The following is a 12,744-nucleotide window of genomic DNA, read 5'->3' on the forward strand; positions in this document are numbered from 1 at the left end:
TTCGTCGATGAAAAATTCTATCGATTCTCTGTTCTATCGATTAAATACTCCCCTGTGGCTTCGTACCCCTCTTGCCTAAATTTCAAAATTCAGATTCGTTTTCAAGGACAACAACTTCGAAATTGCATTCGAAACGGGGACACTCGTAACTGGAAAGTTCAAGATTCAAGTATTCCAAAAATACAAAATCCTATCGGTCGGTGCTGAATTTGTACAAAATTTGTACAAAATAATCTTTCCAATACGCAACTCTCTCCCCCGCTGATATTAATGTTTATTCAACGCGATTGACCCGTAGCACAATTACTTCGAATCTCCTACGGTGACCTAAATACGATCCTGTTGCGTCAAACGATATTTTCCCTCGTTAATTTCTTTCGAACGAAAGCACGCTCCGAATAACGCCAATATCCATCGCGTTGAGGAACTCAAAGGATTACTTACATCGAATTGTTTGTCGTTACTCGGCGGTAGCTCCAACGAAAGAGCTTTCCAATTTATTCTCGATTTATCGACGCGAGCTACATTCACCGGTGTGTGTGACCGTATCGCTCGATGTGGATTTCAGGTTCGGCGTTGTCTGCGCGTTCGTCACGAACGAGTACATGCAGGAGGGCACCAAGGAGCTACCCAGCAACCTGAAAATCAGCCTGAACGACGTGAAACTGTACCTGAACGCCACGAAGAATCACGTCAACATCGTGCTAAACACTAATTTCGACGAGTTGGAGATTAATCTGAACAACATCCTCCAGGCCAGCGGTAGAATAGTTACCGAACAACTCGCGGAATACTCCCACGCGGTCTCGTTGTCTAATCTCAGCGACATCGTGGCTGGTTTGGAGTCCATTCAGGAGGACCTGAAGACCATGCAGATCATCACGCGGGATTTACGGACGAATGCCAGTCAATTAGACATCGGTACTTGTTCCATTCGTCGTCCATAGAAACTGAAAATCATCGTTTCGTTTTCACGAGGAGGTGTCTCGAGGAATGTCGCTCGCTTTTTAACCGAGCTTTTGCACTACGACAGGGCTCGCGATACAGAAACGAACGTTGCACGCGTTTAGTCCTTTTATTACGGTATCTATATAGAGAAGATTAGAATATTTGAATGGAAAACGATTACGATACGGAAAAAATGAAACAGTCGCGAAATAAAGAGAGATGCCTGTAGGTTATTAACATTTACAATTTGAGATAAAGAGATACAAGCACAAATTGAAGTATAGTAAGATAGAAGCGTCGGAATGTAATAGTAGATATAAACCTGTTAGATGTGTGATGTGAAAGTATCTTGAAAAACGAAGAGAGAATAAATAATCAAAAATTAATCCAGAGGTAGAGTTGGTATAATAGTGAACAGCTGTTTAATAATCTGTGCAACGGAAATTCTGTTATACTATTTAGTTGGAGACTGTAATGAAGCAAGAATTAAAGACAGTAGTATACGGATAATTATTTAAAGAAAGTAATTGCAATAGGATCGTTGACTGGTTAAGAAGGAAAATTTATAGCTGTTTCAATATTAATGAGGGGGAACCAGTGCAAAACAAATCTAACTCGTTAAAAAGTGAGCGTTACATAATTCTTTTAATTTCTTTCTCTGCCTAGAAATTCACTCCGAAAGATTGAAACCACCCCTCCAAGTTTCTGTAATTTTTATTGTACCTTGAAAGACTGAGAAAACATTTTAGGATAAAATATCTAACAAGGTATTTAAAATGTTTGAACCTTGAAGAAAAAATAGTTTCTCACGTACCGTAACACATTTTATCGAAATCGAAACTTTCACGTTGCAACACGCACCATTGTGAATCACGAGAATTCAATTCAGTTTAACAAACAACGTCGATGATAGTTTAAACCTCCTCTATATTCTGTACACGATTTCACGATACAGCAGTTGCATTAAGGGCAGCTTACGTTGGAAAACCCTAACTGCGTTCCCGATTATTTTAATTAATAACAATGGCGATAAAAATCCTCTGTCTTCGTTTCAGTTGTACGAGGTGTTAAAAAGAATCTTCTCCACACGCTCGCTGCGTGCAAGACCCAGAATTGCAAGCAGGTCCTGAACGATTACAAAGTGAATCAAATGTCGGTTCAAGTAGAGTTCGACAAGGTATTTTGCGCTTTACTTTTTTTGTATCCAGCATTGACGCTTTACTTATTCGTCTAATGAATTCGTTTCTTTCTCCTTTACACGTGTGCAGTACATGGACCGATACTTCCCGAAGGTATGACTTTATTCCTTGATAAAAAAAAGTGTATATACAGGGTGTGTAGAAAAGTTGTTGCGAAACTTCAAAGAGCGTAAAATACTCCTGGAAATAAACACAGAAGAGACTGAGTAAACATGGATCCAAACCTAATTGTTTCTGAATTAGAAGACGTTTCCTAAGTAAAATGTTATCCTTTGGAGCAAACGTACCAAACTCATTTTGGATAATAGACCAATTTACTTTCTTGTTGCGAGCTACATACTTTAAAGTTCATTTTTTAATCACATCAGCATCAATTATTAGCGTAACAAATATAGGATTGAAAAAGAGCACATTGAAAGAAATTTTTTTTGTTTTAAATAACATTTTTTTTAAATATAGTTATAAACATGCCTTTCGTTCTTTTCGTGTTTATTTATGAGTCAGAATCAGTGTAACTTGAATTCTCTTTGTACTTTATATTAACGAAAAATTAGTTCTTTACGCAAATAATATTTTTAATTTTTCAAAGTTGAACTATTCCAAGAAAAGAATATAATCCTACAGTAATAAACTAAACCTCTGAACTACTCTAGAATTGAATCAAGTCTAAAAAAACACATTATAGACCCATGAATAAAGAAAACATTATCGACACGTTTAGATGTATTCCTAAAGAAGACCTTCATCGTAGTCATCAAACGTCGAATGAAATAAAGAATTCAATGTACGTCGGTTTGCTTTCATGATCACAGTTTTTTTTTACTTTCATCGATGTACGAATTAAAATTTTACACGTAATAAAACAATGACCAATTTTTCATTAAGAAAGTATAACGATAGTAAAAACAATTATCTTTATCATACTTTATTTTGTAAATTTTTATGCATTTTTCTTGTTAGATATTTCAGGCTCGTCTTTCTTTCCTTTTTTTTTTAATCGAATCAAATATTATAGAGAATTCATAAGTAAACGTCTTGTAACTTGGAAACACATCAAGCTCTTTTTGTTTGCCTCTTGTGAGTACCTTTGCTCTTAAGTTTGGGAACAACTTTATCGGACAACCTGTATTTCAATTTCAAGGCCCCTTTTATTCACGTGTTTTCAACACCTGGAGTGTACTCCTTTAACGTGTTTTTCATAAACATGTGCTTCGTATTGTTGCATTACTTGAAAGGGTCTTGCATAAGGTTATGGAAGCTTGTACGCAAAGACATGTATAAAAGGGGTTCTTGTTGAATCGTGATAGACACCGAGAAGATTATCAATCACTCCTGGATAAATTCGATACAAGACTGACTGCTTTCTTTCATTTTTCTGCTTAATTTGCTTGTATTCGAGGTTTAATACGTTGAATCGGATTCCTATATCGTAGGCCAATGGAAAATTGGTATATATTCTTGAGACTTGAAGAATTTGTTCATTTATTTCCTTTTTTACTAGAAGACAAATAAAATGTAAAGTAAAAATTTTCTTTCAAGAGGACGTCGATTTGTAAAAATAATTATCGTCCTGTCTGTGATATAAATTGCTTATATTATAATATGATTCTCATTCACAAACGAAAATAATAAATATAAGCCGTTTTTTACTTAGCATTATGAATGTGCAACCATTGGTTTACGAACAGAATTACTGTATAAATTTGTCTGATTCCATGCTCGCCACAATAGCTTCAGTCTGTAAGTTGTAAGCCAAAGCATGTAGATTTTCGATTCTGTGTACCGTTCGATATGTGTGTCGTTAATTGAAAACGTCTGTTAAGTGTGATGTTTAGAGTGGGCAAAAGGGTGGAACAACATATATTGTTCGAGTAATTCGGGAAAGGAAAGTTGCATTTTTCTCTTCAGCGACAAACGGCGCAACAGTATACCCGGTGACACGGATTTCTGCCAGCTAAGGGGCAAACGACCAAGTTCATTCGCTATTCCTCCTCCACGTTACGCGCCACGGTCAGCTGCGCAACATGAATGCGCAGAATTCATTATACCACCGACCGTACAACCGAGCTATTCATTCTAACCTCCTGATCATTTAACTTCTCTACAAATCGTATAAATTGCTACAAAATAAGAATACTTTGCCAATAGTGCATAATGTCTACAGTTTAAAATGGGTTATCGACTCGGGAATGAAACCATTATTTATTAAATATTTAATTTTATTCCAAGAAAACATGTAGCTAATATCGAAGAGTATGGGGAGAAACGAGGAATATTACAAAACAAATTTATCGAGAAAATTAAGTTGTAACGTTATAATGCACTAGTAAAGAAACAGTATTTAATAAGATAAATATTTTAATTACACATCACAAAAATAATTATTGTTATTCGGGAGTTTCTTTCCTTTCTATTATTGTCCTTTTTTTTTTTATATAGTCGTAACATTTCTTTTCGGTACAGATTGGACATTTTCCTTTTTTAATCAATATACTAAACCTTTAATGTTATTTTACGAAGATATTTTAAACATTACAATTTTTTGATAGTTTTATGATCCCAATTGGCACAAACAAAATGTGCTGTAAAAGGGTACCGTTTATTTTATAGCGATTTTTACGATTTGTCGCGCATACGTATATATTTTACAGTCCAACGAGGGCCCGGAAGGTTTTAAATAACACCATGTAACTTTGGGCAGACACGAAACCAAAGAGAGCTGTGCCTCAAATAGATACAAATACAGTAAAATTTATGCAAGTTACGATTTATGTAGATAAATAGCAGTTTTCCGTTTTACAGTTCTACAGTATAAAGGTTGATATGAGAAGAGTGGATGCTAGAAGCACATAAGATTCCCAAGATGATTTCTCGACCCACTATGTATCAGACCTACGTCAGACTCCTGGCCAGAATCACCGTGAACCAATGAGAGTCTGCCGCAGTCACGTAATTTTGTTTAACATTTTCCAAGCTCTTGCTGTACGAAGTATAAATTAGAATAGTGTAGGAGAGATTTTGGAAGATTAGAATCGCGCCGACGATATAATGAATTCTGCGCATCTATAACGCGTAGAACGTGTGAACGTGCATCCAAGGGAGGTGACGCGAAATTAATGGTTTCCCCTTTAGTTGACAGAAATCTGTGTGACCGAGAGAAGCGTTGAATACGAATGAAACCAGTCCTTCACTTTGCACAGTTTAATTAATAAAGCGCACAAATTGAGTTTGCTCTGCATCTGTATTGAATACCGGCGGAACGCGTCTTGAAACTAGTTTCTCCTGCACTTTGTGTTCAGCTCGGCACATTTTGCATTTCATGAATTATACGATATACAATATAAAAAAAAAAAAAAAAAGAAAAAAGATAAAAACAGTTCATACATTTCAACGCACTTCTCACGAGACACTGTCATGACTTTTCTAATTTCTTCGTGCGTAGGGAAATGTTGACTTAGAAAGACCTCGAGCATGACATTGAAACTTTCATAACAAAATACCTTTGACTCTTCTGCATTCTTTTAACAGAGAATTTTCACATCTTTTCTGGTAAACGTAACTGTTCACGCACCGACAGTTTGCGATTAATTGATGTGATTCTTTCAGTTGCCGAACGTTACCTCTGCCTTGTACAATATCACCATGTTGATGAAAAGCAACATTGTGTCGGAGGTCAGCCAGGGTAAGGAGTCGTTTCTAAAAATACAAAAGGACATTCAGCACGCGGTGAACCAGACCATTCCTGTGGTCAGTAGAAGTATCAGAAGGTTTGGTGACTACTCGCAAAATATTGCAAGCAACATAACAGCCCTCATTGACAGATTAAGCAATGATATAGACGAGGTTTCCATCCAGCATATAGATGTTGCTCAAAAACACATTGAACAGTACTCACCGTACAGGTAAACTTCTTAATTACTCCTCTTGGAAAGCTATTAAGATTTTTGAAGAAAAAAATATACAATTGTACTCGAGTTATTGGAATTTTCATTGTCAAGTTTTGATATTTCGCTAATTAATTAACTCCTTGGTCTTCTAGGTACTATCTTGGCCTTGGTATATCTGGAATTGTGTTGACCGTTCTGATGTGTTTGACATTTGGCCTATTCTGTGGAATTTGTGGAAAACGTCCTGATGGCTACGGTGATGACTGCTGCAACAAAGGATCCGGTGCACGGTTTCTGATGATGTAAGCTCTAAACATATATTTCAAGCGAATCGTTACAGTGGAGAAATGGTAAGTTAGACGGAGTAAACGATGTACGAATTTCTTCAGGGCTGTTTGGATTATTTTTCTCCTAACGAGCGTCCTAATGGTGATCACCGTGGCTCACATGGTTACCGGTGTCATGGTTCAACGAGCAGTCTGTGAACCACTAATGAATCCTAAGGACAACAGAATGTTTTCTATGATCGACGATGTTGTTCAGATCAAGAAGCTCCTCTACCCCCAGAACCCCAATGCCGACGTGAACATGAGTTACATAATTACGTAAGTGTCACGCGATTGAGGATCCAGGGATTGGAATCCGCCGGTGAGACAATATTTGCTTTTCAACCCACCACAGAAGCTGCCATCAGAACAAGTCGCTGTACGAAGTGCTACGGCTGGAGTATCTCTTTAACTTGAAGACGTTGCGCAAGTACACCGGCCGTTACGACATCAACAACACTATCCAGCAATTGCGTCGCAAAATTAATCTGTCACCGGACGTGGTAATTCTCACGGACAGTGCCAAAACGAAGCTGAATGATCTCGCGCAGAGCGGGCTCAGTGACATCAAGTTCTACCAATACGCCGAAATTCTCGCCGACAACATCACCAATATAAATCTCGAGCATTTGGCAAGACAGTTGCGGGAAGTGTCGGACAAACTGCCTCCGGACCAAGACATTCGCAAACACCTGGAGAAGAACGCGGACGATCTGGAACGCTCTCACAGGGACCTGGTGATACCGATGGCAACGCTCAGCGAGCAATTGAGCGAGAAGGCGTTAACGCTACAAGAGAATATTAAATTCAATCACAGCTCGATGGCGGAAGCCATTCACGAACTCGTCAACGAAGTTACGAATGCACAGCAGTTCCTGAACAAAGACGGGCCGGAATACGTTCAATATGTAATTATGCCATTCGTCAATTTTTGAGAATAGTGTACGTAGCTTAGCGATAAGACCCAGACTTGTAACAATTCGTTTAGAAATGATCAGACCGAGGGTTCGTTCCATGTCATGGTGCTGACATTTTGGAGTTAAATTTCAAATTTTGCTAAATTTTATAGCTGTTTGATAAATAGTCCTAAATTTTCTTCATTAAATTGTAACTACTGAACTACTGGGGGAGAGATAAAAATGATTTCCCGGTTAAAGGATTAAACGAAACTAAGGGTAATCGACTATTTGTTTTTGTAGCTAGCAACCAGGTTCGGAAACGCTTTGCTCTTTCAAGTTGATAATTTCCTCGACCATGTCATCGACAAGGCTCTAAAAGATGTTGGACTATGTGGTCCCGTTTCGAACGCGTACAACGCTGCGCTAGTCGCCGGATGCAACAAGATTCTGGATCCATTTGTGAGTGTACCGCTAAACAAATCTTCTTGTATGTAGTCTACGGCAATACAAGATACCATGATGTTTATATCTGTTTGTTGGTGATGTATAGAACGGTTTCTGGGCGAGCGTCGGCTGGTGTTTAATTCTCTTCATTCCGACCATAGTGCTGTGCGTGAAACTGAGCGAGCTATATCAGAAATCGGACCCGTACCCAGGACCTCTAGTCGAAGCGTAAGTTTCTGTCATTTCCGCGTCGCTTAATCCAACAAATAAGCCAAGTGGTATTTAGATGTTCCCAAGACACAATTAGATATCTGGTGCATGTCAATCATAAAACAATCAACGTCTCCTTTGCCATGAAATTCGTATCAATGAATATCGCTCGTGATGTTAAAAGCTAAAAAATACAAATTTCAAAGAAAGTGATACGTCGTTGCAAGTTTTCAAAGAGTCGAGTTAGGATAAAAATCGAAAACGACACTTTTGTCATCGTGGAAATTCAGGAACACTGAGAACAAAAGATACTCGTCCTCTGATTACTCATTACGTCCACTCGGAAACAATCGCTTTTATAATTTCTTCGCTAATTTCTCGCCAGCAAATTCTGAGCACCCTTCACGTAGAAACTGTTGAGTCTTCTGTCGCGATCTGGTAGTTAATCGAGCTTCCATACACTCATAGCATGCACTTACTCGCGCTTGTAATATCTTTCATTTTCTAGACGGCATGAGTCATTCTACTGTTTCATTAGCGAGTCTCGAAGTCGCATTTTCCAATTATCCCGAGCAGTCACTCGTGTACCCCTAACAAGTGCCGCGCGACTGCCTATACACACTTTCGGTTTTCATCCACTCGGTGTGTCCGGGTGCTATTAATTAAAAATTCATCGTGTCGATTGTACTCGTCTCGCGAGATCGCGCAGTATATATTCTGTGTAAGTGGGCGTTAGAACGTCTGGCGCGATACGTTCACCGCGGCAGGGATTCGGTCGTCTGATACTTTCTACGAAGTGCTGCTTCTTCCGTTCCCATCGAATTGAACTCTTAAAACACGTCTAGTATCAATTTTGATCAAGCAAAACCGAACACAAACCACCGAATCCTTTCCCACTCTCGATGCAGTAGTTTACATTAAGTTTAAAAGTAGCTGTCTAATGTGTGGAATGGTTGTTGGAATCTAACCGCTAACTAACACGCTCCGTTCCAGTGAATATTTGTATGACGCGTACGCAGACAGGGATAACATACCCCTTGCTCAGTAAGTATACAACGACAAAAGCCAAGTTGCTCGCATGTTTAATTCTGTTGCTCGAATTGCATGTACACGTCCGTTCTTAACACTGAGAACTCAACGTAATTATTACACCGCCCGGTGCTCTTTACAATCCAACTCCAGATTTCCTCATGGTCGTAGAGACATAGAGTATCTGAAGAGCTCACGTAAACCGATCCGTTAGACTCGGCATTCCCTCTGACGGCATGTAACACCCTTTAGCTCTAACGCGACGAGCACTCTAAACGAGATATTATGGGATCAGGGGTGTCTCCTCCAAGGGACAATCGTAGAGAAACTGAACAACACTGATAAACGAGGATCGAAAAGTATTTAACCCTCGTTCGTAGAAACACAGATAGATGATATTTTGAACAATGAAGATCGAATTTGCCCATTGGTGTCCGTTCTTTCGATTGAGAAAGTCGCTCAAATTTATTTTTCTATACTTTTCGCTCGAACGTATACAGAAAATGTTCCAGTTGCGGAATATCCAAATTGATTATATATTACGTTACTCGTACTAATAATTAATCTGCTCCTGAGCAGACCTTAGAGATTCTTCTTGCCATCAATTTTGGATTACGGCACCAAAATGGTCTATAAAGAAGAATTCGAGGGATTCGGGTCAATTTGTAGCAGATTTCTCTACCACGGATCCTACAGTATCGTCTCAACTACTTAGACGTTTTATAGTTTGTAGTCAATTGTCTGCTATTTGATTTACGCTTTTAACACCTTCTCGGCCATGTTATTCGAAAATCGGTAAACGAGGCTTCGAGTCAATGATCGATCAACGACGTTTTGCCTCGTTATCGGTCCAGAAGGTGTTAATCAGCACTACAAGTACTGATGCTCATGTATTGCCTTCCCAGCGCTTTTTACAAAGAACAGCTTCCGAATTCTCTGTCTTGAACACGCAAAACAGTACAGACCTCGATGGCGTGGAGGCTGATCTTTGACGCGTGCCAAGCTACTTAGGACATTAATTACAGTACACTGACTCTAACTCGCATGACGAGTACCGAGGCGGACCGTGATTCACGGGATTGAAACGTACTTTTTGGTTGCAGTGGTCACGACAAGAAGTATGTGTCTCACAATAGACATCATCAGTCGGCGTATGTGGAGAGCTATGACGGTCCTGCGGTCGGTTACAACGAGCGAGAAAGGATGTCTGACGCGCATCAGAGCACGTCCCATCATGACTCCAGATACTCTGATTTAGCGCCGAAGTAAGTATCCAAACGAGTCGTTTGCATTCCATGAAACGGAGACCTCTCACAGGACAGGATAATTCAAGATCAAAGCATAATTTTACGATAAAGATTGCACATGATTCTGAACAACTTGACACGAACCTTTTCTCTGGTAATTGTTGCTGCATTGGTTGTACAACTAACCGGCATATACATCTACTCTATTCAATTGTATAGTTGTACTGTTGTACTCTATTCAATTGTGTAATTGTACTACTAACGTAGCAACTGTGTAGCTATTGAAGATTGAACTTGTTAAAACGTTACAATCAATCTTAGATCACATCTAATAATTTGAAGACTATATACATTAACATTACATACCTCTTACATTACATTAATATTGATACACCTCTCAATGAAATATATTCTGCATAGATGTTGCTTGTGTTTCTTATATTAACATACACAATGAATGCATAAAATCTGCAGTCTAGTGATTACATACAATATATAATAATTTTCTTTCTTTTTCGGCAAAGAGTTATCCTGTTCTATTAAGAGTCCGTTTTTTCTCTGATCATCTTACTTTGATTATCGTCTATTATTCTTTGGGAGAAGCTCTTGTTGATCTAGCGGAACATAGAATACGTCCTTGGTGGTTCTAAAAGCCTCAGGGTTGATTCTCGTGAGGGAACACCGACCAAACAGCACGGTGTCAATCGCACTCTTGAACAATTCTGGAATTTTCCATCGTTTCCTCGATTCACTAGTTCATCTCTGGTTTGTTTTGCAGTTCCACCCCCAAGTGGCGAAGCCACAAACCTTCCATCCCCTCCGAAACAGAACCTCACAATAAAGTCTTTTGCATATCGATAAAATCGCAGTAAGTCTTGCATTACTTTCGGAGCGTCAATCTTTAAATTTAGCTTTCTGTAACTGTTTTTTGCCTTCTTTTATTTGACGGGGATGTCGCTCAGTTTCTGACACACCGGTACTTAATCTCACCATCGTACAGTTCATCCCCATTTAATGTTTCTTTCACTTCATCGGTGAGCAGGGTTCCCACTCATCGCGCGAATGTTCTTTCTGTATCTCGTTCCTACGTTTCTCTAACACGCTGAACTTAATCAAGGACGGGATCAAGTTCAATATGTATTTGTACACTCGAGTCGAGTCAGTTAGATCCTTGGAGTTGAAACAGTTGCTACAAATAACCTCTTACGTTCAATAGTCGTTCCTTTTATTCAACGTCAACATTACGGTTGTGGTTTACAGAAGACTTTGCAAAAGGGTTCAAACAAATTCCATTGAATTTCTTTGATATTTACCAAAGAACATACCGGAAACGAACTTTCTTTTCTTGATCAAAGCATAAACTTGTGAAGCATCAAAAAGTATCAGGCGCGTATTTTTTGTTTTATTTTTATCAATAAACGGTTCAACAGGGTGGATCAGATTTAGATTATCGTTGTTACCACTTGATCCCGTCCGTACAACTCATGCAACCCCGTTGGTCACGCTTTTTCTCCCGGTTATTTCCAGGTGAGTGGGAACCTTGCGGGGGGGCAACTTCCCGCGTCTCTCGATACGCCTCTGCACGTAAGTCGCAAGACAGATTGTTATCAAATATGTCTCCGTACTTCGTTTTCCTTGGTTCCTATATTTTTGTTTTTTTTTTTTTTTAATACTTTTGTTTTATTTTTTTATTTTTTTTTTTTTTTTTTAATTTTATTTTTTTTATTTATTCGGCTCGTTTGCGTCGCAGGCAAAATAGCTTCGCTAGAGCTTTTGCGAATCGGGTTCGTTGAACGCGAAGAAATTCGGGTGGCATCAACAGTTGTCCTACACGCCGTCGCAGATATCAGTTGTGTTAGACAATGCAGGATCTTTAGAGAGCATGTGTTCGAGTCTCGAGTTCGAGTCACCATTTTTACAAAGGAAGTCACATATACAGAGATTACTTTGTTTTTGCTTCAGCAGCTTCGTCAATTCGTTCGTTCGCTAAGGCATACGCTGTGGCAAAGACACGTTCGTTCAATGTTGAAGAATTTTCTCTTGTACTATTTTTTTCATTTTCGTATTTTGTTCCTTCTTCAATACATCTGACGAAGAATAGAGTGTAAGTTGTACGAAGGAGATGTGTTTCTTGGTTTGTTAATTGTTACTGGTGTTGGTTGCAGAAATTGGGACTTCCCTAATGGTGGTCCTCCTAGGTACCAGCCAGCTGCTGCGGCTCCTCCGCCGCTGAGTACAGAATACGAACGACCACCTCCCTACTATTATCCTGGGCCAGGGTAAGTCTTTGAAGATCTTGAAATTATTGTACAGTCCAGAGTGACGTGTTCAAAGCAAGGTTCGAAACGGTTATGGAACTGTTTTAATAGGTTCCGATTGTTCAACTTAAATGGAACGATTTTTTAAATCATTGGTGGATATAATGTTTTCAAGAAAAATTTTCAAGGCATCTTCCATATAATAATTCTTGTTACAAACAAACGAATGGATAAATATAAGTCATATAATACTATTACTATTAGAATACAATGCTATTCGTATATAACACTTATTCT

General features: G+C 38.8%; 1 protein-coding gene across 8 annotated transcripts in view; it reads left to right on the plus strand.

Annotated features, from left to right (window-relative positions):
- The window catches only part of LOC143154830 (prominin-like protein), a 71,793-nt gene that overhangs the window by 54,324 nt on the left and 4,725 nt on the right, over positions 1-12,744 (plus strand). For 2 of the 8 annotated variants that reach the window (XR_012994260.1, XM_076326825.1), the window contains exons 3-15: positions 569-921; positions 2,004-2,125; positions 2,217-2,240; positions 5,754-6,049; positions 6,187-6,336; positions 6,424-6,639; positions 6,716-7,268; positions 7,560-7,718; positions 7,810-7,931; positions 8,907-8,957; positions 10,046-10,207; positions 10,968-11,057; positions 12,355-12,468. Coding sequence is in view for 5 of the 8 variants with exons in the window: in XM_076326825.1 (XP_076182940.1) it covers positions 569-921; positions 2,004-2,125; positions 2,217-2,240; positions 5,754-6,049; positions 6,187-6,336; positions 6,424-6,639; positions 6,716-7,268; positions 7,560-7,718; positions 7,810-7,931; positions 8,907-8,957; positions 10,046-10,207; positions 10,968-11,057; positions 12,355-12,468 (2,412 nt within the window). In the remaining 3 variants the exon portion in view is untranslated. Of the gene's footprint in view, positions 1-568; positions 922-2,003; positions 2,126-2,216; positions 2,241-5,753; positions 6,050-6,186; positions 6,337-6,423; positions 6,640-6,715; positions 7,269-7,559; positions 7,719-7,809; positions 7,932-8,906; positions 8,958-10,045; positions 10,208-10,967; positions 11,058-11,716; positions 11,774-12,354; positions 12,469-12,744 lie in introns of those variants that run through there. The other 6 variants (XR_012994261.1, XR_012994262.1, XM_076326823.1 and 3 more) reach the window with 6 other exon arrangements.

The sequence above is a fragment of the Ptiloglossa arizonensis genome, chromosome 2 (genome assembly GCF_051014685.1).
Source record: "Ptiloglossa arizonensis isolate GNS036 chromosome 2, iyPtiAriz1_principal, whole genome shotgun sequence".
In the NCBI taxonomy this organism is placed as follows: domain Eukaryota; kingdom Metazoa; phylum Arthropoda; class Insecta; order Hymenoptera; family Colletidae; genus Ptiloglossa; species Ptiloglossa arizonensis.